This window comes from Camelus bactrianus, chromosome 17 (genome assembly GCF_048773025.1).
Source record: "Camelus bactrianus isolate YW-2024 breed Bactrian camel chromosome 17, ASM4877302v1, whole genome shotgun sequence".
In the NCBI taxonomy this organism is placed as follows: domain Eukaryota; kingdom Metazoa; phylum Chordata; class Mammalia; order Artiodactyla; family Camelidae; genus Camelus; species Camelus bactrianus.
This window is the reverse complement of record NC_133555.1, coordinates 46,509,177-46,536,916: the sequence shown is the minus strand read 5'-3', so window position 1 is coordinate 46,536,916 and position 27,740 is coordinate 46,509,177. Positions and strand designations below refer to the sequence as shown.

At 48.1% G+C, this 27,740-nt stretch overlaps 1 protein-coding gene and 1 long non-coding RNA gene across 2 annotated transcripts in view; both read left to right on the top strand.

Annotated features, from left to right (window-relative positions):
• Positions 1 to 27,271, top strand: part of TGFBR2 (transforming growth factor beta receptor 2) — a 54,115-nt gene extending 26,844 nt beyond the window's left edge. The window contains exons 4-7 of the mRNA XM_074345360.1: positions 7,229 to 8,028; positions 9,642 to 9,783; positions 21,622 to 21,749; positions 24,691 to 27,271. Coding sequence (XP_074201461.1) covers positions 7,229 to 8,028; positions 9,642 to 9,783; positions 21,622 to 21,749; positions 24,691 to 24,870 — 1,250 coding nt within the window. The 3' untranslated portion in view covers positions 24,871 to 27,271. The remainder of the gene's footprint in view (positions 1 to 7,228; positions 8,029 to 9,641; positions 9,784 to 21,621; positions 21,750 to 24,690) is intronic.
• LOC141573803 (uncharacterized) lies at positions 9,790 to 18,229 on the top strand. The gene is made up of 2 exons (XR_012500130.1): positions 9,790 to 15,814; positions 15,909 to 18,229. It is a non-coding gene; the product is annotated as an uncharacterized LOC141573803 (long non-coding RNA).
• Positions 27,272 to 27,740: the final 469 nt, after the last annotated feature.

Below are 27,740 nucleotides of genomic sequence, written 5' to 3'. Positions count from 1 at the left end.
GAGCTGGCACCATGACCAAGGCCCAGGAGCGGAATTGCTGGATCATATGGTAGTTCTATTTTCCATTTTTTGAGGACCCTCCATCCTGTTCTCCACAGTGGTTGCACCATTTCACATTCCCACTAACAGTGCACAAGGGTTCCTTTTTCTCCACATCTTGGCCAACACTTGTTCTCTTTGTCTTGAGGGGGGAGGGTATAGCTCAGTGGAAGAGTGTGTGCCTAGCGTGCACAAGGTCCTGGGTTCAATCCTCAGTACTTCCACTAAAAATAAGTAAGTAAATAAAAGCCTAATTACCCCTCCCCCAAAAAGATTGTTATCTTTGTCGTTTTGGAGTTATAACTTTTTTTTTTTTAATGCTGAAATGAAGCCCATGCAGTTAGCTCGTCCAGATTCTTCATTTTACTGACGAAGAAATGGGTTTTCAGAGAGTGGCAAAACTTTCCCAAGATTTCAAAGTCATTTCTCCACCATTTGTCAGGAGTGTTGGAGAACCTTGTCTCTTTTTTCAGGGAATATCATCAACCCTCCACGTTCGGGGCTGGGGGTGTGCTTGTTAAGAGTCTTACGGCCATGCAGGGCTGTGGACACATGACTGGTCACAGAACGGCACCCAGACTCACCACTCAGCAAGTCCTAGGCAGGTGGTACAACCAAAAGTGGGAGCAGTCCCAAGTTTGTGAGGAATGATGTTTCTAAATGCTGGCTAGCAGGATGCTCACGTTTTGAGACAATCTTGGCCTCCCCAGTGAGATTTTCTGGGTTCAAATCCCAACTTAGCCATTTATGCACTGTTTGTCCTTGGGTGAACTAATTCACCTCAGTTTTCCCCTCTGAAAAATGGGGGTAAAAATAGTGCTCACTTTTTTTTTTACATTTTTCCCTTTTTTGGTTTTATTATGTAGAATTATTACAGTTCAACTGCACATACACATTATGCTGCATGTAAATACATATATACAGTATACTGCACAAAAAATTGTGCTCACTTTGAATAGGATTTTTGTGAGAATAAATTAGTTTATTCACATAGGGCACAGAGCAAGTATTCAATAAATCTTGGCTGGAAATAAGTTACTCTTGTTCCCCAAGATTCACCTCTTCTCTTTGGATTTAGCCAGATGAGTGATTGGCTAGGTACCAGTGTCGCAGCGTGTTCTCCAACACTGTCAGCAGCCGTCCTGTGAATCAGTGACATGTTCACTGCACGTTGTTGAGGAAACTGTACTGTCAGCGAGAGAAATTATTTCTCTTGTCCTTCTGCCTTGGGAAGATTATTGCCCTCGTGAGGACATCTTGGCTTCTGAGCTCAAGGACCCTTTGAAGCATATAGAGCAGGCATCAGCTACCATCTTTGACAAAGGACCAGTTACCCAGTATTTTTGGCATCGCAGGCCAGAGAGCTGCTCAGCTCAGCCACAGACAGCGTGTCAACAAGGGGCGGCAACCGGGTTCCAATAAAACTTTATTTACAAAGCAAGGCTTCAGGCAAAGCCGGAATGTGGGGGATCATGTTTTGTTGGATTTTGCCCTCCGGAACTACCTACCAGACATGCTCAAGTCGTGCTTCGGGCAAGTGTGTGGGCGTGCATTTTGTGTACCAGCATCACCCCCGCTGGCCTGCTTTCCCGCGTTTCTCTTCCACTTATCTTGATTCCAGCTCCCACTTCACTTTTCTTTTGTCTTCCTCCATCTCTCTGTTGCATGAGATGTTATGTTTTTTTACAGGATGGACGGATCAGTAAATGAGTCAGTTATATCTCATTCACTTAGAAGCCAGGACTCTGGAAACCACTGTGACTCAAAGTTCAACCTCTGCGGTTAAACAGAGAAGCAGGCCATCACGCGGTGTGCGCTCCCTGCGGACTCGCAGGCTGCCTGCAGGCTTTGCAGTCGTGCGCATGCGCCCTCCCCGGAGCGGCTGAGCGCGAGGAGAGCGGGGCTCCTGGTAGCCACCAGGTTTCCTCCTTTCCTCTCTCATTGTTGAAGAATTTCTTTTAAACGAAAACAGCCTCTTGGGTTTGCAAGCCTCAAGCTGGCAGGAAGACGAATGGTTTTTGGTTTTTTTTTTTTTTTTTTTTTTTTTTTTTACAGTATCAGACGCACGGTTTCCTGTCTCTGTTTAACTTGCTCGCAGAACATCTCAGCCAGCTGGTTCCCCCTGGACCTATTGTGACCCTAGTAACGTCGCTTCCCGCCACCCAGCAAACCCACCCCGGCATGGAGCACATCACGTGCCTTGTGTCCTGTTACGGACTCGTCTTGCCTGCTGAGTCGGGGAAGGCTTGGAGGTGCTGCTGCCTCGCTTGCTCTCCAATCTCATTCTGCGTGTGTGGCTCCAGAATCCGGGAGCTGGCTTCTGGGGGGGAGCTCTGAGGTCTCGCGTGTAAGAAACGGGCGGAATAACGGTGCTTTGGCGGCTCCGGACTCTGGGGCAGCCGCCTTTGAAGTGCACACTCCCAACTCAAAATAGCTGGCTCGCCAGCTGTGCATTTTTGTTTCAAGAGAAAGGAACCAGATTTCCTTTCTGGTCTAAATGCAAAAGAAAAAAAACAGTAACTGTGGCAATTCGGTGGGGGAAAGTTGTTAGCAGAGGAAGAAAATGTTGGGTGAAAAGTCACTCGTCTCATTCCGGGAAAGCAGAATCAGTCCTCTGAGGGGATGACTCAGTGCTGAAGGAGACTTTGGTCGCGAATGCGTTAGGTTAGAAGCATCCTCTGAATCCGTGAGTATGGCCCGTGTCTGGCCAAGGACATAATAAAGACTGTACATGCCAGAGGGCATTGTGACTCAGTCGAGTGAAGCTTAGCCTGTATTTGTAGTGTCTTCAGGCAAAGCAACTCGCTTTTGTAGATTTTTTTTTCCCGAAGCCCCAGAGTAAACAAAGATGCTGTGAGGCCAGATGTGGTTGCCGGCTGTGAATATTTCTACCCGGGGAACCTCATTCTGACGTGAATCACAGCAGAGTGGAATCCATTAAGGACACAGTCTGTCTCGGAGCCCATCCACTGGATGTGTGTGACCAATAAAACGGCTGGACCAGTCAGGCTGGCGCTGCTACAAGTCTGTGGTCTCTCCTCAGAGCCACCTCCTCATGTTCTGTAAACAACACACAGATGGGTGACGGCAAAAGGGGTCCAGGGACTGTGTTTGCTACTTTACAAGCACCTTGGTGTCCCAGCAGTGGAAAAACCCCAGCAAGCTAGCTGGCCACTGGGAAACTGACCCTCATTTCTGCCCATACTGAACTCTAGTTGGACATCTGGCTGACTTGCTTTTGGTAAACCTTTTCAGATCCTCCAGTAACTTTTGCACATTGCTAACTCTGTAAAGTATCAATGGTCCCAGCCATAATTCTGCCTTAAAAAAATATTAACTTTTTAAAAGAACTCATATTTGCTTCTTGACTTTACAGAAATATATGCCACATGTGGCTGGTTCCAGGGTCGGGAACAGTGGATGCCAAATCGAGTGATGAAAATTCCTTTCATTTCTTCTCTTTTTCTGGGTCCTGTCTTGTTCTCCTGTCAGACTGAAGTAGTTGTTCTCGGCCTTGGCCGCACCTGGGAAACACCTGAGAAGCTTGAAAAACAACTCATTAGCTGAGTCTCAGTCAGCCAGTTTCGGACTTAATTGGTCTGGGGCCTGGTGTCAGGATTAAAAACAAACAAACAAACAAACAACAAAACCTTGCCAAGATATTCTAATATGCAGCCAATGTTGGGAAGCGCTGGATTCGGGACAGTTTGTTCTGCCAAATCTTTTCATATTTTTCACCAAGTTTCCCATATAACCTAAAAAGAAATGATAGTAACAAGTAGAGAATGGCCACCTCCACAGGAATTAGCCAGATTCAGCCCTCTAGGTTAGGCCAGGAGCCGAACGAGCCAGCTCACGCCTGGATCACTCCTCCCTGGGAAAAAAGAGGGTTCCTTAATAGAGGGTATGGCTGTGCCCCGGCATTTTATAAGCAATTGCAGAGCAAGGTCAAGGTTGGAGGGTTTGGGTACCACTGCCACGGCCAAGCCCGGGGCAAGGAGGGAGTCGGCGCGCACAGTCGGTGGCAGGAGGCGAGGATGCTTGTGCATGTTGGGCGGAGGATAGCTGCCAGGAGCTGCCAGGAGCTTGATTCAGGTGGAGCCAGAGAGAAGGGAGGAGGTGTTTCGGTGACAAGACAGGTATTGATAACGTATTGATAACGTGCATAACTGATGTGCTTTTATTTTGTTTGGAGGTAATTAGGTTTATTTATTTATTTAAATAGAGGTAGTGGAGATTGAACCCAGGACCTCATGCATGTTAAGCACACACTCGACCACTGAGTTGTACCCTCTCCCCTTCATTAATGTGCTTTTCTCAGGAGGTCTAGTCTCGCAGTGGGAGAAGATAGTGAAATAATGTAAGCACTCTATTTCTGCTTTCAGAATTCCTGAAAACAAACCGAGACGAGGTGGGAGCTCCCATCCAGACAGGCATCCAGGCAAAGAATGAAAGAATTGGGGCAGGTGGGGGAGTCTCAACAAAGCCCAAGCTGAGTTAGTGGTCAGAAGATGGTATCATGGAGAAGGGAACAAAAACCTCCCCGTCAGGGGAGCCCGGGTCAGCGCGGGGAGGCATGGACCACCTTCTCTTTGGCTAGCACTGAATATGAGTGAACAAGTTCACTGCGAATTTTCTCTGCCAGAGGGAAACAGCTTTGTGGCAGAATCTCAAGGAACTTATCCCATGTGTGCTAAAGCAGTGCTTTATCATTTAAATGAATCACTGAGAGAACGTTGTAAAATGCAGATCCTGATCCAGCCTTGTGAGTCAGGCCTGAGAGCCTGCATTTCCACGAAGTTCCCAGGTGACGTCTGCTGACGCCGTCGGTCCAGGGAACACACCTGGAAGAGCAGGGTGCCAAGAGATCCTTTTTGCACCATTGCCACCTGTGTTTTTAAAGATGCAGAAAATACGCAAAATATTGCAACTCCCAAGATAGAAAGAATATATGTAGTAACTCTGGACTTAGAAAGTATGTATATCCTCTGATGAATCCATTATCATAGCGGGGTGTGGGGGGTGAGATGGGGTGAGAACAGAGGTAGGTGATAGGGTGTGGAGTGTCACAGAATGAAGAAGCAATCTGCTTTGCGCCTTATGAAATCCTGTATCTTTCCCTCTAGGGATCCCAGCGGGTCCGCGCCTGGCCAGGGCTGCGACACTGCCTTTGTATGCTGAATGAACATACTTAGAACTCAGACAGTAAATGTTCAGGGGGCGTCGGTACCTTGAGTTACGTCTCCTGGAACATAGAATCCAAATCAGTTTTTCTCCTTTGAACTGTTAATGTGGTCAACGATAGTAGTTGTTTTCTTTGTTTCTGATCTAAAATAGATTTTATGTTATATCCTCTAATGGATTTGGCCGTAAGCGTCCCCCTTCGGTGACCCTCAGCCCCTCCAGCTGCATCCGTGACTTTGACGCCAGCCTCCTCTGCTTGAGCCCAGCTCACTGCTCACAGAGGCTTCCGTCTCCACTTCTGTGAAATGGGATCAAGGATACGGAACTGGATAATCCATAGGGTTCAAGATAATCCATGAAAAGCACAATGTGTGGCATTTAGTATGTGCTCAGTTAATGACTGCTGTACTTTGAAATATTATACTCGAGACAGGAAGTTCTCCCTCCCCACAGCGTATCTCTCTTTAGCACAGTTTCCTCCTTTGGATCTCAGCCAGTTACATATATATCCTGTTGCTTTAGATGAGCATGTTGGCGTGTGAAAATCTCTGTGGTTAGAGTGTCACTGCCAACCTCAAGAATCTCTGTGGTGGTTGTGTGATGTTCAGCAACACGCTGAGGTCTACGGAAAATGTAGATCATGAGTGTCCCTTTCTGTTGTTTGGATACCTTAGTATCTTGGTAAAATTTTTGCCCCAAACTCTTTCAGTGAGTAAAAGAATTGCAGAACTAATTCAAATGCAGGAGCCCATCTCTCAAATTCACCTACGTCAACTTGGTTTTTATCAAGACACATTAACCAACCCACCTAGGTGTTTAGACTGTTGGCCTTAATTTAATGTCTTTTTTCACTATGTGATTTTTTAAAAATACTGAATTGTAGATGCTCAGTTTTCAGTTCCTTTTAGCAACGAGTGTTGGATTGGAGCCTAACAGAGGACTTAAAAGAGCCTGGAAGCGACCTGTTTTCATTGTGTGGAGTGTGTGTGTGTGTGTGTGTGTGTGTGTGTGTGTGTGTGTGTGTGTGATTAGGCAACTTGTTTACTTTTAAATCACTCTGAAGGAACCTATACTTTGGAATTTCCCCTTGAGGTTTTCTGCCAGTCCAGAAATACACTTCCTTCTGTAAATTCTCTCACTTGTGCAGCAATGTTTCCATTGTTGCTACTCAGTATTTCAGTTCTATGAAACTGCAAATCACATGCACACTGAGAAGGGTAGTATTGGGGGAGATACAATGTAACTGACTTCCAAAGAGACCCTTAGCACAGACTCCTCTCCCCCAACTAATAGCTGATGCTGCATGGTAGCCTGAATGTTGATTGAACAGGACAAGCTGGAGTTCAGAAAAGAGCAGAGACTAGGGCAGGCTGTGACCATCTCTTTGTTTTCATCAGATACCATCTATGCGAGCATTTTGGAGGCAGGAGTTGTCATTTTCTGTATTCCCAAGGCTGCCTTTGCTAACACTCAGTAAATGCTTTGCTCATTCATTCAACACGTACTAAGGCCCTCTCGTGTGCTGGCACTGTGCACTGTAGCTCTGGTCCCTGCCAGCGCAGCGTTCTCAGTCTGCGGGGGAGGTGGGGGGAGTAGGGTTCTCAGTCTGCGGGGGAGGTGGGGGGAGTAGGGAAAGACAGATGAAACCAAAAAGTGGAGTCCTAATTATTTAACTCAAATTGTGCTCGCTTGTTACATAGGACAAATGTGGCGTGCTATGAGGATATATAAAATAGAACACTTTCCCAAGTTTCCTAGGTTTCCTTTAGGGAGTGACCCTTTAGCTGAGTGTGGAGGGAAGAGAAGGAGACACTGATTAGATGGCCAGAGGCGGGGAAGACTGGACCCGTGCACACCAGCATCCATCCCAGGAGAAAGACTCACGATCTGTTACCCACAAAGACTATGCAGATGGTAAAGTCTAAGACGCTGGGGTGTGGACCCACTCCCCCACCGTGCACACCCACCAAACCAACTCCTTCTTTCTCCTGTGCTTCCGCTTCAGAGTACGCCACCAACAACCCAGACTTGCTGCTAGTCATATTCCAGGTGACAGGCGTCAGCCTCCTGCCGCCGCTGGGCATCGCCGTCGCCGTCATCGTCACCTTCTACTGCTACCGTGTTCACCGGCAGCAGAAGCTGAGCTCGTCCTGGGACTCGGGGAAGCCGCGGAAGCTGATGGAGTTCAGCGAGCACCTGGCCATCATCCTGGAAGACGACCGCTCCGACATCAGCTCCACCTGCGCCAACAACATCAACCACAACACGGAGCTGCTGCCCATCGAGCTGGACACCCTGGTGGGCAAGGGCCGCTTCGCCGAGGTCTACAAGGCCAAGCTGCGGCAGAACACGTCTGAGCAGTTCGAGACCGTGGCCGTCAAGATCTTCCCCTACGAGGAGTATGCCTCCTGGAAGACGGAGAAGGACATCTTCTCGGACATCAACCTCAAGCACGAGAACATCCTCCAGTTCCTGACGGCCGAGGAGCGCAAGACGGAGCTGGGCAAGCAGTACTGGCTGATCACCGCCTTCCACGCCAAGGGCAACCTGCAGGAGTACCTCACCCGGCACGTCGTCAGCTGGGAGGACCTGCGCAAGCTGGGCGGCTCGCTGGCCCGCGGCATCGCGCACCTGCACAGCGACCGCACCCTGTGCGGCCGGCCCAAGATGCCCATCGTGCACAGGGACCTCAAGAGCTCCAACATCCTGGTCAAGGGCGACCTCACCTGCTGCCTCTGCGACTTCGGGCTCTCCCTGCGTCTGGACCCGACTCTGTCTGTGGACGACCTGGCCAACAGTGGGCAGGTAGGGCGGCCCGGACCCCTCGCCTTCTGGGCCTCGCCTCCCTCTCGGCTCCATCAGCCCCGTGCTCTGATCCAGCCAGGCTGGGAGTTAACCCTGGGCCATGCCCCACCCTCCTGCCGGGGCGCCTTTGCCAACCCACAGCATCTCTCTTCCTGTGTTTTCACGTCCTTCCCAGTTCAGGACAGGCATTTCCTCCCTGAGTCCAGCCTCACATCTCTTCCACTGGTGCATTATTTTTCTTTGCTTCAAACACTGCTCGGGCTGCACTCTAATTTTTCCCGTCTTATGGTGGTACCCAGCCATTTCTGCTCTGTCCTCCTGGTCCTTACCACTGGCTTCTTTTTACCATTCTAGAAGGCAGACTCCTTGAAGTCCAGCTCCACCTCCATGTGGTCACACCCAGCCCAGTGTCCTGGACAGGAAAAGCCACCCATAAGTACTTGTGGAGTGAGTGATGGGCTGCGTGAAGGCACACTTCCCCTTCCGAAGCATCTTATAGATTGAAATTGAAACTTTTTTGGCTATAGAGCCACTAGAAACAGGTGAAATTGACCGTCATCCTTTATGAATGACAGGCCCATGTTTCATACACTGGGAGCTTGGCTGTGGGTCGGAGTGGGCTCTTGAGAGGCTTCTAGCCAGGTGGAGGGACGTGCTTTTGAAGAATCCAGTTACTGCTAGGGTAGCCCTCTGGGTCCACGGGGCACATCCAGTTAAATGGGTTGAAACACGAACAGATTGATGCGCCAGGGTAACAAGTCATGCAGTGACCTATTAAAAAGAATTTCTTCAAATGCATGCCCCTAAAAAAGCATTATTTGGGTTAATATTATCAGCTCACGTGACATTCCCTGGATCCTTGGGGAAACAGGACTTCCTTGCTATTTTGTCAGTCTATACATGCTCCATTATCCAACATTCAGGTGATTTTTTTTTTCCCCTAGAAATATTTTTTTTTCCTATATAGTGTTTTCATACTGTTAGTCATTGTCCAAACAAAGCTACAGAGCGTGCCCATCAAAATTACAAAATGATCCAGGTTTGGGCTTTGATGGTGGAAATACTTTCCACACAATTGAACTCAATAGAAATTTTATGAAATTACACTACATCCTCCGTGCACTAGAATGGGCCATGGGACAAACAAAGAAGATGGAGATAGTCCTCAAGTGACAAAAATGAATGGCAATTAGTATTATCTTCCCCATACATCTTGGAGTTTCAAGAATGAAAAAAAAAAATACTCAATTTGCAGAGATAAAAATAAACATGGGAAGGACCCCTGACACTGTCTCCCAGGCTCTCTGCAGGGAGGTTACTGTCTCCATAATGTGAAGACATGGATCACAGGGCTACAAAAAGCAGCCCTGAGGCTTGTCCTTTCCTTATTTTGGCATTTTTTGCTTTATAGTCTCTGGTTTTCAGGGTGAGAACACCTATTTTTAAAAAAAAATAACTACCTAAGCTGCCCTTTTCTGTGCGGGTCTCGTTCTTTAAAACAACACTGTGCTTTTAAGGGTCAACTAGACATGTAGGGGACAGATGGCAGACTTTGAAGACAGGAATGCAGGTGGAATGAAATGATGGGCCCCCGTGTCTGTTTTTGTTTTCAGGTGGGAACTGCACGATACATGGCCCCAGAAGTCCTCGAGTCCAGGATGAATTTGGAGAATGTTGAGTCCTTCAAGCAGACAGATGTCTACTCCATGGCCCTGGTGCTCTGGGAGATGACGTCCCGCTGCAACGCGGTGGGAGGTAGGCGTGGACCCCGTCACGGCATGGCGGTGCCTGACGGGCCTTCAGATGCAGTGTCGTGGTCGTTGCTTCAGTGTGATTCCAGGGAGACAAGAGAGTTAACCGCACTGAGAGCTAGCTGAGATCTGGCAGTCCACAGCCATTCCAGAGCAGTGTGGAATTGTGCTTTAAAAAGCAAGCCTGGGTCTTACAGCTGAAAGCCAGGTTTGGAGCGTGAAGCATTTTAGCTCCTTTCTTTCTTTTTCATTATAGTATATTTCAAGCTATTGAATGTAGTTCCCTGTACTATACAGTTGGACCTTGTTATGTATCTTTTCTGTACATAGCAGTTTGTATCTGTTAACCCCAAACTCCCAATTTATCCCTCCCGTGCTTCCCCCCAGTAACCATAAGTTTGTTTTCCCTGTGTGTCTGTTTTTGTTTTGTAAATAAGTTCATTTGTGTCATTTTTTCAGATTCCACATGTAAGTGATACCATACGATATTAGTCGTTCTCTGTCCAACTTACTTCATTTAGTATGATCATCTCTAGGTCCATCCATGTTGCTGCAGAATGGCATTATTTCATTCTTTTTATGGCTGAGTAATATTCCATTGTGTATATACATATACCACAACTTCTTTATCCAGTCATCTGTTGATGGACATTTAGGTGGTGTCCATGTCTTGGCTATTGCAATTAGGGCTGCTATGAACATTGAGCTGCATGTATCTTTTCTAACTAGAGATTTCTCCAGATAGATGCCCAGGAGTAGGATTGCTGAATCATATGATGGTAACTCTACTGTTTTTTTTTGTTAAGGAATCTCCATACTGTTTTCCATAATGGCTGCACCAAGCTCCTTTCCCACCAGCAGTGTAGGAGGGCTCCCTTTCTCCACAGCCTCTCCAGCATTTATTGTTTGCGGACTTTTTAATGATGACCATTCTGACCTGTATGAGGTGATAACCTCATTGTAGTTTCGACTTGCATTCCTCTGATAATTAGTGATTTTGAGAATCTTTTCATTATCTCCTTTCCTGAAGTATAATGTACTTTTCTCTTGACACACCTCTTCACAGTTATTTACATATCTGGCAAGTGATGAACACTGATAATATTTATAAGAATTATTTCTTCTTATCAAATGGATACCATTATTCAGAAAAGTATCTGATTTTTGTTTCTTTTTGTATTTGAAGGTTTTTCAGAATTATAAGGTCCAGGAAATGGATTTGACTCAAAATGTCCTTTGATGGGCATAACTTTTCTCTGTTGGACAAAACAAGGGAATGGTTTGATGTATTTGCTTAGGTTTTGAAAAATCTAGTGAAGAAAGCTTGTTGAGGAATGCACTATTCTTCAAGGGTGTGGGGGTAGATGTCACTGCTTTAGAGAGTATGATCCCCTGACCTTCCTGGAGATGAGAATGTCTACATCACTATCCTCTTCTGACTGTCTCTCAAGAGTTTCCATCAGGGTCTTAGGTCTCACCTTAGAAATGTATGTGTCCCAACCTGGTCCTGGCTGGATGCTACGTCAGGCCACGCTACCTCCAGTTTTATATTTAACCCTTTGTTTTGTGTAACTTGGACTCGGGATTGTTGTGCAAGGAGCACAGGGAGTGCCCCCTACGGCCCACCCAGCTTCCCCTCCTGTTAACGTCTCACCTCAACCAAGCACAGCTATGGATGGCTGGGAATGGCCGTGGGGGCAGCATTTACTCTTAATTAACCTACAGGACCTTCTCCAGCCTCCAAGCCCTCAGTAACCAGGATGCACTCTAGGAGTCCACGTCCCACGCAGGGTCCGTGCCACATGCCTCGCGGTCTCCTGCAGTGTGGGCAGGTGGTCAGTCTGTGTGTCTCTGACACTTGTCGCTTGTGAACAGTTGAGAGCAGTTACTTTACGGGCGCCTGGCCCTCTGGGTTGCTCTGCTGCCTTCTCGTGATCAGATGGGGACTGTGCATGTTTAGGTGAGAACACCGCCAAAATGACATTGTGCGCCACTCCGGGTTACGTGGGCCAAGGGGTGTCCGTGTCCAGTTTCATCACTTGTTCAGGTGGTGTCTCCCTGCTTCTCTCTGTTTAGATACTCCTTCCTCCGTTTGTAATTAATATGTATCTCATGGGAAGGTACTTTGACCTGTTTCTAAAGATACAAAGCACCTGTTTGGCAAGGATACTATACCTGCTTTTTTAATCATAATTTTACCTGCAAATTTTAGGATCCATCACTAGTTCTTACCAGCAACAATTACTACTGTAATGTTTGCCCAACAGGGATTTTCTGTTTTTCTTATGCCTTCTACATTTATTTTTTTTTTTATGGGGGGTGGCAATTAGGTTTATTTATCTTTTTTTTAGAGGAGATCCTGGGAATTGAACCCAGGACCTCGTGCATGCTAAGCACACATTATACCACTGAGCTCTACCCTCCCCGCTGTACCTTCCACATTTATCAATAGATATTCTGCTTCAGGGGTATCTGTCCTTTCTCTCACCAGCCCCTGTAATTTATTCATTTAGCTATGTTTTTAATACCAGTATGGAGTTGCAGATATTTATTTTATTCTGTGGGTATTTCACATTATCAATATTTATTTTGGTGCTCAGATTAGGACAGTTTGGGTCACCGGGCCAAAGCGCCCGACATCTTGCTCCAGGTGGGTTTGGTTGGCACCAGGGCTGACTCTGACCGCTCATCCTGGTGAGGACCTCCTTAGTGCACTCTCCAGGGTGAGTCCAGGCCCCCTCCGGCTGGGACCCCTGTTGGCTTCCATCACCTGCTTCCCTGGGCCCTGCGTGGGGGTGGCACTTCCTGTCTGGCTGACTGTGTTATTTTCTGGTTTCCTGCCTGAGACTTCTTCCCCCACCGCACTTCCAAAAGTAACTCAGTTTTGCCCTGTGCAGTGGAATTTGTTTCACCAAATTTCAGCCACTGAGAATAATTTTCAGCTAGGAAGCTTTGACAGTTCCAAAAGGAATCCTCAGACTGCAAGGGTGGTGGAGGAGAGGATGCTGTTGGGATAATTTACCTCGATCATGGTCACTCTCCTGTCCTTTCAAAACCCGTTATTCCCTAAACACAAGCTGGAGACTGTGCGTGTGTCTTCCCCTCTGTCGGTGCGGCCTGCTTGCTAGGGCCCTGTGTGAGCCCTGCTTCCATGTCATCATAGGAGCCTTTTCCTGTCCGCATCTGCTGAGTGTGGAAGAATCGGACTGATTCTTCACCAGCTTTTACGAGGTCTAAAGACGGATTCAGTATAAACAAGTTTTCCCAAGGAAGGAACAGGGTCTCGTTTGTTCAGCTTGTCTCAAAAAACCTTTCATAACCTCTAGGAGAAGAACGGACAGCTTCGGGGAACCGGAAGGGACCATCCTGGTTCTCGTTTTGTTTGATCTCAAGCCCACAGTACTGTTCCTCCCACCTCCGCTCAGGCTGCACAAATCAAAGTTATTTATCTTCCCTTTGCTCGGCGCCAACAGACAGCCCTCCACTTGATTTAAGCTCTTTCTTTCACTTTCTTTTAAAAGTCATTGTTTTCCTGTTCTGTTTCATCTTCGAGTGTTTTGCGTGTGTGCCTGGGTGTGCGTGTGTGTGCGCCTTAAAAACCGTGAAGACAGATTTTCTGCTTAGTCTTAATTTCAGGGGCTTTTCTTTTGTATCTAAAGAGTCCCTTGGAAGGTAGACTGAGCCCTGAAGATAGGAGGTGTTCGCTCCCACCTGTGGCAGAAGCACAGGAGGGAGGACAGGTACTTCCATCAAGAAGCCTGCTGTCTGCTGAGGAAACACAGGCTTGTTTCTCCTCCTTCACTCTGTAAGAGTTTGCACATTCGGACACATTTCTTACCTCCCAGATAAAACAGATAGCTCCTTCTACCGATACTTAGCTTTAGTTTACACGGCTTAAGAGAGAGGGCAGGGCGGAGAAGGGCTTTCCTGAACCTTAGGCTTCTTTCCTACGGCTTGAAACCCAACATAATATAATTCCTGTTTTGCACTGACAGTCTCCGTTCAGAGAAGGAAAAGTGGAAAATGTGATGAATTACAGACTGGTATTTTATTTCACAATATAGATCAACTGGTATGTCCTCCAGTTTAGTGTGAGTTGCAGAACATCTAACTGAGTGAAGCAGGAGACCAAGTGTCAGGGTCCGGTCCTGCAGGAGGGTGTGAAACCCCAGCTTTCCTGCCTGCAGTGACTCTGCTCTGCTCTCAGGGCTGAGCCCAAACTCTTGGTGTGGGCTCTCAGCCGACCTCGCCTGCTTCCCTGGGCTCAGCCCCAGGTACCGCTCGCTCTGGGATCATCACTGGGAGCAGCTTTCGGGTCTCAGCGCTGGGCTTTGTCTCAGGTGGATGAGCGGGCCTGGAACACTGAAGTAGACTTTTGAACAGGCGAGGCAGGGGACACGGGACCGAGTGCCCAGGTCAGCTAAAGGGTCAGGCCAGGAGGGTTAGGTCAGCTCTCGAAAGATCCATAAGGCTCAGGCGTGTCATCTTGAGTCGCCCCTTCACCAGCCTGCTTATTCTCTGTGCACACAGCAGCAAGAGACTGCACCACACTGGAGACACCCCTCTTCTCAGGGGAGAAAATACAAACACGATAGTAGCATCCTTCTGAAGCCGGTGCAGCAGCATCAGCAAAAAAATTCCACTTAGCAGCTCAAGAGACGGGTTGTCATAATTGAAGAGTGGTGAAAAGGGAAAAGCGTTCTGGTAGGAGTTGGTTTGGCACAGATGAAGAAACCACCAAGGAATGACAGCTGCCGGGACGTGAGCACTTGCTGCGTGGATCCACTCATTCCATCCACCAAGGACTCTTTGAAGGATGCGCCCTGGTATCAGTCCCATTTTACAGAGGAGGAAACTGAGGCTTCAGGAGGTGGGAAAGTAGTGGAGACAGGAATCAAAGCCCTGTGTCTCACTCTGGCCCACGGACCTTAACCAACTTTCCAAGTATAGCCTTGGCCTGACCGATGGAGAGCAGCTTCGAGTCCATTTGTTAGTATTACAGAGGGGCAGTCAGGGCCACTCTGTGTGGCCTTTGACTTGAAGCCTTACTGGAAGCCCCTGGCAAGACAGTCACACACTCAAGGAGCATTCAGGGACGGCCTCCCTTCTGGAAGTTTCCAGTGAACTTCTGGAACTTTCCTTTCTCCACTGGGTGAGTCTCTGTTACCAGGATCCCCAGGCTGTTAAACTCTGTGGCGTGTGACAGCCTCAGTGTCTTAAAGTCTGAGGTAACTGCCTCATCTTACTCCTCTGCAGATACATTTATGTACTCATTCATTCACTCGAGGGATATTTATTGAGGACCTACTGTGTGGCAGGCATGACTCAAAATGCAAAGATGCAGCAGTGGAAACAGCCTCTGTCCTCCAGGGCCAGGGTGTCTAATGAAGAGCCAGCGTGCCAGGAAGCCAAGTAATGCACACGTGAATATAAAATAACAGCGTCGAGTGGCAGGGGTGTGTGTGGTGTTTGCAGAAGGAAAAGCAAAGCAGAGTTAGGGGACCGATAGTGACAGGGGTGTTATTTCAGACACCCTGCTCATCTGGAAGGATACAGAAGACAAACCGAGGAAACAGGTTTTTTCGGCGTTGGCTGAGGAGGGAGCGTGAGGGAGGAGGTGGCTGGTGTGTTGACTGTTTTGTAAAGAGAGAAAAGTCATGAAAGTGGGGTCCTGCAAGGACAGGTCTGGAGACCGGTTCTCTTTTACAAAGGAATCTCTGTCCTGCATGTGGGTTTGTCTGGTGTCCGTGCAAGTGTGCGGAGGGGGAGGGGGGACAGGAGGAAGGCGGGTCCTCCCAGCACCCGTCTGGGAGCCCAGCAGGCATCGTATTCCCTGCACCCCGGCCAGACCGGCCCACAGGAGCCCGGCTCCCAGATCCCGGGCCCTTTCGGCCTTTGACTAGCAGCTGACACGCACCATGCAGATAAGCAAGTATTTTAACCAGAAGAGAAACAACCCCACGAAGGGCTCCTGAGCTGTTGCCAGCTCGCAGCTGTGAAGCGGACAGAACTGAGGAAGAATCCACAGGAGAGGGGTGCGGTGGGGGGAAGGGGTGAGAGGGGGGAAGGGGTGGGAGGAGACGGCTCAAGAGAGCCTGGGGTCGCCGCCCTCCTTTTCCTGCATTTCAGAGTGGGAGAATTTGGAAGGAGGGAAGATACAAAAGTCAGAGTAGTGCGCTGGGGAAAACTGCCAAGGACTTGGCAGCTCTGAAGTTGGAACGACCATGAGAGCAGCAGCTGTGTACCAGATGCTGACTGCAGGGAGTGAGTATCTGAGCTCACAGGGCGGACCTTCCCGGAGAGCCTCCTGCCGGCCGGGGCGGGAGGAGACGCTTCGGGTCGGCTCGGGGCGAGGCGCTCTGTGAAAAAGGCTGCGGGGGCGGGGGGTGGATGGCAAGAAAAGCACTGAGATCTAGAGGTTTCTTAGAACAGAGGTTGTTGAAGGCCCTCGAGGCGATCCCGAAGGTGTCCCCGGTGCAGCTGGCCAGCGAGGGAGACAGAGCCTGGTCTGAGCAGAACATCCTGCCTCGGGGAGACGGGCGCCTTGGGGCGGGGGGGGGGTGGGGGGCATCTGCCTCCAGCTGGGTGCCCCGGGCCCTGGAACATGTACCGACGACATGAGGAGTCTGTAGGGAAGAGAGGGCAGGAAAGCCAGGAAGAGAAGGAAGGCGCAGCGAGTCAGGCAGAGAAGTGAGCGGAGGAGCCGGGTGCTACCGTGCTACCAGGCGGGTTACCACCGGGCAACCTGAGTTTGACAGTCCCGCGGGGGGCCCGGCGCAGAGCCCCGCCCGCAGCCCAGCATCCCGCCACAGCCTGGCTGCGGGCTTATCCCCCAGCCTCCATCTGCCGCTGGGTGAGGGCTGCACCTGGGGCACGTTGTGGGGCGGGACCCCATCGCCAGCCCGACCCACTTGGAGCTGCGCGCACAGGGGAAAGTGCGGAGCGCTGTGGCCAGCATCCTAGGGTACTCAGTACACAGTCGCCCGCATCCGCGGATCCAGCCACCCCGCGGATCATGTAGGGTGTTTACAATCCGCGGTGGCTTGAATCGTGGACGCGAAACTCGCGTATGCAGAGGGCCGAATATAAAGCTTAAACACCTGTGGATGCTGGTTATCTGTTTCTGGTCCTGGAACCAATCATCTGCAAATACGGAGGCACGGCGATGCTGGGTAATGACAGCGGGCACTTGCCATTTCCCTTATTTTGTGGATACGGAAATTGAGGCACAAAGTGTTGACATCTCTGTCCCATGGCCTCACCTCTAGTTTATGACAGGGCCAGGCAAACGCAACTAACAATACCCCTCCTTATGGTGCATATTGTTAGCACTTTTTAAAATAACTTTTTTAATCGAAGTATAGTCGGTTTACAATGTTGTGTTAATTTCTGGTGTACAGTATAGTGATTCAGTTGTACATAACATATATATTCCTTTTCATATTCTTTGTCATTATAGGTTATTACAAGATGCTGAATATAGTTCCCTGTGCTCTAGAGTAGGACCTTGCTATTTATCTATTTTGTATACAGTAGTGTGTATCTACTAATCCTGAACTCTCATTTTGTCCCTCCACCCCTCCCTTACTCCCCGGGTAAACATAAGTTTGTTCTCTATGTCTGTGAGTCTGTTTCTGTTTTGTAAATAAGTTCGTTGGGATCATTTCTTTAGATTCCACGTACAAGTGATATCATATAGTATTTTTCTTTCTCTTTCTGGTTTACTTCACTTAGAATGACAATCTCCAGGTCCATCCACATTGCTGCAAATGGCATTATTTCATTCTTCTTTATGGCTGAGTAATATTCCATTGAGTATATAAATATACCACATCCTCTTTATCCAGTCATCTGTTGATGGACATTAAGGTTTCTTCCATGTCTTGACTATGTAAATAGTGTTAGCACTTTTTTTAAGTGCTGAACTCAATCTTACTCTCTAAGCTCTTTGCTTTTTTTTTTTTTTTTCGTTAGAGGCATTTCTAAAAGACAGTATTTATTATAAGTTAGACAGGTATGGCGCTCTCTGAAGTAAATCCACTCACTCTTTAACTTGCTTTCTCTGGAGTTCTTCACATTATTTGATCAAAGGCACAAAGGGGAAAATGCAGCGGTCTCATTTTCCCCCGCCTCCACCCCTACCAGTGCCCAACCCAGAATGGACAAGTGTTTGGGTCTCATGTCAGTAAGTAATGCAGCTGACAAGAGGGCTGCTCTTCGGTGGTTTTTTCATAGCTTGTCTAGAAATGACAAACCATAACCATTGGACAGGTCCCACAGGGTTTCCCTTCTCGGGCTCAGATGATGGGGAGGGCCTAGCCAAGGCAGGGAGGGACACATTTGTTACAGTTGTGGCAGATATGTTCCCACCTGGGGCTGCCCCAACTTTGTTCTGGTCGGAGGAGAAAGAACTCACTGAAATGCTTAGTAGAAAAAGAAAGCAAGAAAGCTTCTGACAAAGGCAATGCCGTTTCATCAGAGTAACAGTAACACAGTGTGAATTCTGCACGCTCTTCCGGGAACCCAGGACACTCTTTGGTCTCAGTTTACTCAACTGTAAAATCAGGTGTTGGTCACATCTCTGAAGACCGTTCTTTGTATTCTCTGTCTGACTCATTTGAAACCTTTCACATATGTTTAATAACTTATATTCATTTCTTCTGAGATACAACTCATATTCCTTGCAGAATATTTAGAGCAGTGCTGCCGCAGGTGTGGCCTCTGGAAGGGGCTGGTCCCCAAACTGTCTGTTTCAGATCTGCAACAGGATAAGGACAGAAACTGAGAGTAGGGGGCTGAGTAACTTTAGTGGCAATTCTGTGTCACCATGGCACCCAAATAGGACTCATTTTTCTTGTAATTCATTTCTACCGGGTTCCACCAAAGCCTCAGACCACTTTCATTTTAAGGGGTTGCAGGATGCCAGTTTGGGTGAGATGTCAGTCACCGCAGACTTGTCTGAAGCTTAGAAGGAGGCAGGCAATGGATGGCATCACACTCTGCAGTGTGGCTCAGGGAGGCAACACCTCTGTGGGCCCCCTTCAGACTGCCCTTGACCTCCCTTCCTGGGAAACTCCCATGAGTCCAAGATGGGAAGCAGGCGGCGGCTCCCTTGGGAACACCAGAGAATCTCACAACTTCCCAAGGCTTTAGGAAAAATGAGAAGCAATCAGTTAAAATGCTCTTCTCTCTAGGAAAGGGTTATTGCCTTGGTCTGCTTTTCTACAGGAGCACTTACTGCTTTTTCTTTAAGCAGAAAAACCCATCCCTAATGCCCAGGGCATCAGCTCCCCCGGCTCTCTCCTCTGTTCCCCCTGGAAACCTGCTTTGGTCCACACAGAACTCAACAGGTTAAACATGGTGGTTTATGTGACTTTGAAGATTCAGACTTGAAAGCAGTTGGCCCCAGTTATAAACTCAACTGTGGAGACCTTTGCTTTGTTTTCCAAAAAAAAATCTCATCTGTGAGATCGACATGGGATTGATTCTTTGATTGATTTTGATCCTGGCACTTTCCAGCCCTGATGGGGTCACCCGCCCCCTGCTTCTGAGCATTGTCTTGGTTGTGCTGTAGGAGTCGCTGATGCTAGAGTGCTTTCAGCATCTTCAGAAGATGACCTGCCTCTGCCAAGCCAAGAGCACCAGCCCCCAGCTGCCGCAGGTGTTGAGTCCTAAGGGCTCACACTTTTCACCCTTCTGTTGGGGAGTGCCCTTGACAGATGGGTGCTTCCTGGCCTGGAGATTTCCAGAACATGACAGCCTCACACTCAGGGGCAGCCTGTAGCCAATGATGAATTAATGTGGGAATTTTAACAGTCTGGCCTCTAGAGGGGATGACTGTGGGGCAGGTCACGCTCCAGAGCTCCCCATGGATCAGGCTGAGGCCAGATCTGTCCTGAAACGACAGCTCTGCAAGCTCCTCCCCCTTCCTGCTTCTCTTACTTTCTTTCCTGGGCCCTTAACCTCAATAAACCATTGCATGAACATCTTGGTCAGACTCTACTTCTGGTAAAGCTGGCCTATGACAGATTCCAAGGAAGTGCCTCTCCTTTCCCACTGTGACTGCCTCTCAGCTAAATGCACCATCTGACCCTGGTCACCAGGCTGCCCTGACCTGGCCTCCTCTGAAGAAGCTGAAAGTCCTCAATGTTCATACTATTCAAGGCAATCTACAGATTTAACGTGATCCCTATCAAAACCCATGGCACTTTTCACAGAACTAGAATAAATCATCTTAAAATGTGTATGGAACCACAAAGGAGCCCCTGAATAGCCAAAGCAATCTTGAGACGAAAGAACAAAGCTGGAGATAACCATGCTCCCTGACTTCAGACCACACTACAAAGTGGCAGTAATCAAAACAGTATGGTACTGGCACAAAAACAGACTTGTAGATCTGTGGAACGGAATAGAAAACCCAGAAATAAACCCACACACTTGTGGTCAATTAACCTACAACAAAGGAGGCAAGAATATACAATGGGGAAGAGACAGTCTCTTCAGTAAGTGGTGCTGGGAAAACTGGACAGCTGCATGTGAAAGAATGAAATTAGACCATTTCTCACACTATATACAAAAATAAACCCCAAATGTATATGTGTGTACACACACACACACAAAATGGTATATTACCATAAAAAAGAATGAAATTTTGCCATTTGCAACAACATGAATGGACCTGAAGAGTACTTTGCTAAGTGATACAAGTCAGAGAAAGACAAATACTGCTTGATTTCATTTATATGTGGAATCTACAAAACAAAACAAACAAAATAGAAACAGACTCACAGATACAGAGAACAAACTACAGTTTGTTGCCAGAGGGGTGAGGTAGGAGGGAGGGGAAAATGGGTGAGGAGATTAAGAGCTACAAACTACTAGGTATGAAATAGGTAAGTTGTAAGGGCATAATATACAGCACAGGGAATGTAGCTAATATTTAATAACTTTATATGGAATATAATCTGAAAAAATATTGAACTGCTATGTTGTACATCTGAAACTGATACAATATGGTAAGCGAACTACACTTCAGTTTAAAAAAAAAATTTAGAAGAAAGTCAGCGACATGAATTTCCCTTAAAAAATAAAAAAGAAAAGAAATGGACCTTAGTTGAAATCTGAAGCCCTAATGAAAGGTTTACATCATCCTTCATTATTTTCTTTTTTAGCAAGTACCACGGAAGGAAAATCACCTTTTTCAATTGTGTTTTTGGTATTATTAATCTCTCTCGTCTGTCATCTCACTAAAACAGCATTTTCCAGACCCTTTTTTCCATCATTGCTATTGTAAGAAGCCTTTGTAGACAATTTTTCTTAACCTTGACCCCTCATGATGTTTTTGCCCGTGGGTGATATAAAATCCACCACTTTAACCATTTTTAAGTGGTTACATTTCAGTTTAAAGGGTACAGTTCAGTAGCATTAAGTACATTCACATCACCATTCTCCATTTCCAGAGCTTTTTCGTCTTCCCCAGCTGAAACTCTGTATCCATTAAACAGTATCTCTCCATCGCTTCTCTGCCCAACTCCCGGCAACCACTAATCTCTTTTCTGTCTCTATGAGTTAGCATATTCCAGGTACCTCCTGTAAGGGTTGGTCTTGTCCACTGTGTCCCCAGCTGTAAGTACTCAACAGTCACACGGTGAATACTTCTCAAGCTCCTTCCACAACCATTCTTTATATTTTAATGCACCCTCATTAAAAATTGCCCCAACGTAATCACAGATGTATCCCAACACTCAGTGCCCCACGCTGCCCGGCCGACATCTCAACAGCCATTTCCCCCTCTGGGCACCCGCTCCTCAAAGGCCTCGTGTCTGCCTGCTCTCTCCCACAGAAGTGAAAGATTACGAGCCTCCGTTCGGTTCCAAGGTGCGGGAGCACCCCTGTGTGGAAAGCATGAAGGACAACGTGCTGAGAGACCGGGAACGGCCGGAGATCCCCAGCTCCTGGCTCAGCCACCAGGTAAGCAGTGAGTGTCACCAGGGACAGGTAAAGTTCACCCAAAGTCACCTCTTAGGTGGGAGAGAATTCCTGGATATGGGGCATCAATCTGAGGGTTGGCCCCTTTGTGTGCTGTGATCCTGTTAGGTTTTGTTTATAAAGAAATTTCAATAACATGGGATTTGACCTTGTCGTAAGTTTCAACCACCCTTCCGGGCTCACACGTCATCATCTGAAGGGCGCTTGTCCCATTGTCCAAGCCCCCTTGGTTCTGAGTTGAGATACTCTGTTTGCAGTCCCTGCCACCTACCCCCATGCCTTTCCATGGGGAGTTTATGTTTTGTTCCCTTGTGGGTTCCAAATGTTTTCTTCTGGGAATCTTTAGCTCTGGAAGGAAGTACTTAGTGGAGTGAGGAAGAAGCAGCATTTGTCAGCCAGCTGGACCCGGAGGGGCCGCCTTGTGCTAAAGCTGTGGGCAGGCATCTGCGGCTGTGCACAGAGTGGGGAAGGAGGCGTCTGGGGTAAAGGACAGCAGAGAACAGGAAAGTGCAAGTCAACAAACAGGAAATCTGTCTGTCTGTCCTGAACTTCCCAATGACTTTTTTTTCCTTTTCAAGAAATACTAGTAAGGTCATCCATCCAGAGCAGGGCAGTGGTTCTGACTTATAGGGAGTCCTACCCAAATTCTTTGGTTTGGGGGCATTTCGATGGGGGCAGTGGTCGGAGAAAGGAAGGAGGCTGTAGCTTGTGAGAGGGGGGGACTGTCTGGCACAGCGGAGAAGAGCCGTGAATGAAGGAGAGGGGCCCTATCTCAATGTCAAGACTGTCCTTTCCACGGAGGTAAACTTTTATGGCTGCCTTTGGATGAATTCCCTTATCCAGGAAAGTCTGGGGCGCCATCATAGGTTTCCTAAGGGCAAGGCAAATTCAGATGAGAAACAGATACAACAGATCAGGCACAGTCAAGAAGACAGATGGAGGAGGAAGGCTGGTCTGTTGCCAGCCCTGGCCGAGCGCCCCGGCAGCCGACGGACCCTGACAGTCAGGGAAGAGCGTGGACCAGACCACCCTCGCCCAGGGCATCCCCCAGGGTTTCGGAACAGCCTCTTTGACTCTGAAAATGCAGGACTGTTCTGTGTTAACTCTGAAATCAGAAGGCACTAGTGTCTTTTCTTTCCAACTCTGTTGCCTCCCCTGCTGTACAGTTCTTGTAATGAAGCCATTCCTCGTGATGATAAGATTCTGGAAAGAATTTGCATAGTACATTTTTTCTCTTAATGAGGTTTGTTGCCCTATTGATTTCCAGTTAATGCTTCATATTTAATCTAATTTACTGCCTGTAATTACAGTGTCAGAAGAAAATAAATGTTACTTGTGTACCAACAATAACCCTCTACTCTTAACAGGGCCATCAATCAATACTGTCAATTTGGCGAATTATATAGTTAATTCAACACCATGCACTCACAGGCGGGAAGGGAGGGAGGGGTTCTGGCGTGTGCTGGGGAAGTTGTTGGTTTAGATGGCAAACAGGAAAGCACCCTTCTCAGGGCAGTGGGGAGACTGATGTGTCCCTCCCGGGCCACCTGTGTGAGGGATCGCGGGACGGCGCTGGGCCTCCGACTGGTAGGAGCACACTCTGTGCCTGTTGGGCTGTCTGTTTAACCCGTGCCCGTGTTATTTCTAAAAAACGACTTGGAATAATAAAAATGTTTGCAGAGCAAAATGCAAATTGAAGCCCAGAGAGAAGATGCTGGTCACCACTGCGGGCAGCATTTTCTGGATGGGCCTTTTGGGTGGGGCCTCTATGGGGTCAGGTTGGATGCTCTGAAACAGCCCAGGACAACAAACAGCAGTTTCCCAGGGTCTCCCTGATGTTGGAGAGGAAGGGGCCTTAGCAGCTGGCCTCCTTAGCAGCTGCCAGAAGATGGGACTGAACCAGTCTACAAAGCCAGTGGACTTTCCAAAGGAAACCAGGCTTCTCTCAGACTGGGATATTCAGGCCTGTTTAAATAGGATGTGTGGCCTCAGGGAGGGAATGGCTCAGTGGTAGAGCGCGTGATTAGCATGCACGAGAGGGTCTGGGTTCAATTCCCAGTGCCTCAGTTAAAATAAACAAAACTAACTACCCCTCTCTCCAAAACTAGGAACATGTATATGATATGGTTCCAACTCTAAGACACCCTGGAAGATGCAAAAACCACAAAGACAAGATCAGTGGTTGTCAGGGGCTCCAGGGGAAGGAAGGAGGGGGACCAGGTGGAACACAGAGGGTTTTAGGGCTGTGAAATTTTGTAGGGTGCTCAAATGGTGGATACCTTTGTCAAAACCCATACTACCCAGGGCCTGTACCTTAATGTGAACTGTGGACTTGGGCTGATAGTGACACATCACTGTGGGTCATTGATTTTTATCAAATGTACCAGATGGATGCAAGGTGTTGATGGCGGGGAGGTTGTCAGGCCTGGAGGCCATGAGGTTTGGGGTGTGGGGGGGATCATATGTGGAGGTTCTGCAGTTTCTACTCAGTTTTGCTGTGAACCTAAAGCTACCCTCAACAACAAAGACTAAAACTGTCCCCCCTGAAACAGAAAGGTATGAAAAGGCATTAGAAACCACATCCTGGGAATGCTCAGGACTGGGGATGCTGGTGTACCCCAGAAGCCCACTGGAGGGCTCTTTTGCTGTGTCTGCATTTCCCCACTGATCAGGTGGCTCCAGAGCGGTGGGTTTGGGGGTTCCGCGGCCCGCCCCCCACCCCTGCACCACCTGACCTCTCCTTCCTCCTGTCCCTGGCTGGCCTCCAACGGCGCGCACAGCAATCAGATTGCACTGGACACTGGCCTGCATGGGGCGGGGTGGGGGTGGGTGGGTGGCAGGGCTGCGGGGACAGGACAGGGGCCACCTGGCCTCCGGGAGCCGCCACCCCTCTCAGGAGCCTGTGGATCCTCTCCCTCTGCAGGGCATCCAGACGGTGTGTGAGACGCTGGCCGAGTGCTGGGACCACGACCCCGAGGCCCGGCTCACTGCGCAGTGCGTGGCCGAGCGCTTCAGCGAGCTGGAGCATCTGGACAGACTCTCGGGGAGGAGCAGCTCGGAGGAGAAGATTCCCGAAGATGGCTCCCTGAACACTACCAAATAGCTCTTCCGGGCGGCCCGGCCGAGTCCGCGGAGGCCGCCCCTGTGGCCAAAGACCAGAGGCAGCAGGAAGCCGCCCCTGAACGATGCTTCCTGGAACCCGGGGTCGCCCCACTCCCCACGCAGGGCAGAAACCCCTGCGGCGGGGAGGGGGTGACAGGAAGCATCCTGTGCCTTTGACGTTGTCATAGGATAAGCTGTGTTAGCACTTCCTCAGGAAATGAGATTGATTTTTTACAATAGCCAATAACATTTGCACTTTATTAATGCCTGTATATAAATATGGAATAGCTATGTTTTATATATATATATCTATATCTATATATGTCTATATCTATATATTCAGCCATACTCTGGAAAGAGGCGAGGAAAAAGATCAAATATTCCCAGGAAATGGGTTTGGTGGGAGAGCTCCGCACGGAGTGCATAAGGGAGTGCTCTGGGACAGCCTCAGCACTTGGCAATCACGCATGCGCGGGTTCTCTGCGCACACAGAGGGGGCTCCGCCTTCCGAGGAGGGCTCCGCGACCCAGAGTCTGCTATGGCCACGTTGCACTTGCTTTTGCAAAGTACTAATCCCTTGCGCTGGGTCCTCTCCTGGCTGTGGATATGATTACAGTCACACTATTGGGGGACCAGACCCTGGGGTCCTCGTGTGCATCATCTCTCCTCAACTTTTCACCGGGGCTTCACGCCCACATCCAATTTGAAAACCTCCTTCCTGAGCTAGCTCAGAAACTTTGTCCCATTTCTAGTTGTTTAAATGTTTGGAACCCCATTTTTTCACCTTCACAGGCTGCAGAAAAACCCGAAGGATGAATGTCCCCATCCGTGAAATTGCCACATCTCCTACTAATGAGAAATTGTTCTTAAAAAAAAAAAACAAAAAAAAACCCTATACCTGTGTCACTCTTCTCTTTTTCCTAAGAGAGAACAGATCCCTCTGGGGTTCTTTTTTTTTAATTTTTCATCCCGCTTGGTTTGAATCTCGAGCTTTCTATGCAAACTCCAGTGGGTTCCATCCTTCTGGTCCGCTCAAGTGTATTTTGGCTAAGTGGAAAGTATTTCAGCTGCACAGCACTGCCACGGTCGGGACTCTTTCCTCAGGCACTCTGAAAATGTGTTTTGCTTGGCCCGCACAGCGTTTAACAAAACCGAGCCCCTTTTTAAATATTTGGAGATTTTGCAAAAAGAAAAAATCTGGATATTCAAGTAAGACTAGATAGCAGATGGTCTCCAGTTCTCTCTAGTCCACATCATTCACAGATCAAGGTGTGGACACACTTAGAAAGCTGCTTCACTTCCTTCCATGAACGTTTGCGTTTTCCACCTACCCCCACCCCCAAGTCTGAGAGTTAAACCAGAAATGTGCATTCATGCAGTCATTCTCTGGTTATGTAGTATGATTTTGATTCCCTTCCTGGGGTAAAGATATGGAATTGACCTTTTTTGTTTGGACCCATTAACCCAAGTCTCTTTTGCTTGTATATTAAGAGCCTTCCCTTCTGCACTGGGGAGGGAAGCCCTTTACTCCAAGAAGCTGTCGTCATGGCTACCGATCTCCATCACACCTGCTTCCCAACCTTTGCAGAATTTGAATGTGGGACACAGGAGTCCCATTTATTAGGAAATCTGTGTCCACGTGGACAAGAACAAAGAAGAGCTTTAATACTCCAAAGGAAACTCGTTAATCCACAAACAAGTGTTAATGCTGCAAGTAACAATCTCTTTTTTAAAAATGTTTTTTAAGCTTGTTTTCAGCCAAATAGGAATATCAGAGAGGGACTATCAGTGATCAGATCAGCTCTGCTTGGGTTCTGGAAGGTGTCATCTCACTGGGGTCTTAGCAGACCTGCTGAAGATTGAAATTAGGTGGAACTTTTAGGAATCTTGCTTGGTGGGGGTGAGCGGAGAGTTCAGGACAGTTTGGCCGGAAGTGCCCAGCAATCCCGTGCACTCTAGGGCTGTTGATGCCGTCCCAAGAGCTGTTGTTCATTGACCCCTAGTGGTGAGTTTTTAGAATACTGGTCCATCGATGGCATCTTCCAGGATTCAAAAGAGCTTTATCACGTTGGTGTCATCATCAGCATAAACTGGAATGTAGTGTCTGTCAAATGATACTGTGGCTTGTTTTATGTTTTTTCTTCCTTATTCGAGAAAAAGACCAAGGAATAACATTCTGTAGTTCCTAAAAATACTGACTTTTGTTTCACTACTATACGTAAAGGGAAAGTTTTATACTTCTATGGAACACTTTGGCAGTACTCCTGTATTAAAATAGGAATGTGAATGCTATATACTCTTTTTTATATCAAATGTCTCAAGCACTTATTTTCATTCTATGCATTGTCTTTTATATAAATAAAACGTTTATTCGATTGAATAAAGCAAAAATACTCAGGTCAGCTTCCTGCCTCCTGTTTCCCGTTCATCATAGCCCATTTGCCTCGCTGGGTTACTTTGTGGTTTGTGCAGAAAAAGCCACAAGACAAATCCTCCCCAACTTTTCCATATTCATTGTCTTCTTCAACTGACAGGGTCCAGCCACTGTTTTTTAAAAGCAGGTTCAGTAACGTGAGATGGGGCAGATGGCGGTTGGTGGCCTGTCCCTTATCCCTGGGTGGGGCATGGTGTCCCTCTATGTCTCAGACCACCGTCTCCGCCCGTCCCTGCAGTCCTGGGAGCTGCCTGCACCCACAGGGTGACTTCCTGTGGGGCGTGGCACAGCTGGGGCTGCCGTGCAAGTCTGCTTCTCTTTCCTCCTTTCCTCACAGTAGCAGGCTGGTACCATCTTCTTCCTCCTGCCAAGTGTCACCCTCCTCCCTCTTCCTTTCTCCCCTCCCACTTGGGGCTTTTTTCCCCCTTTGAGATATA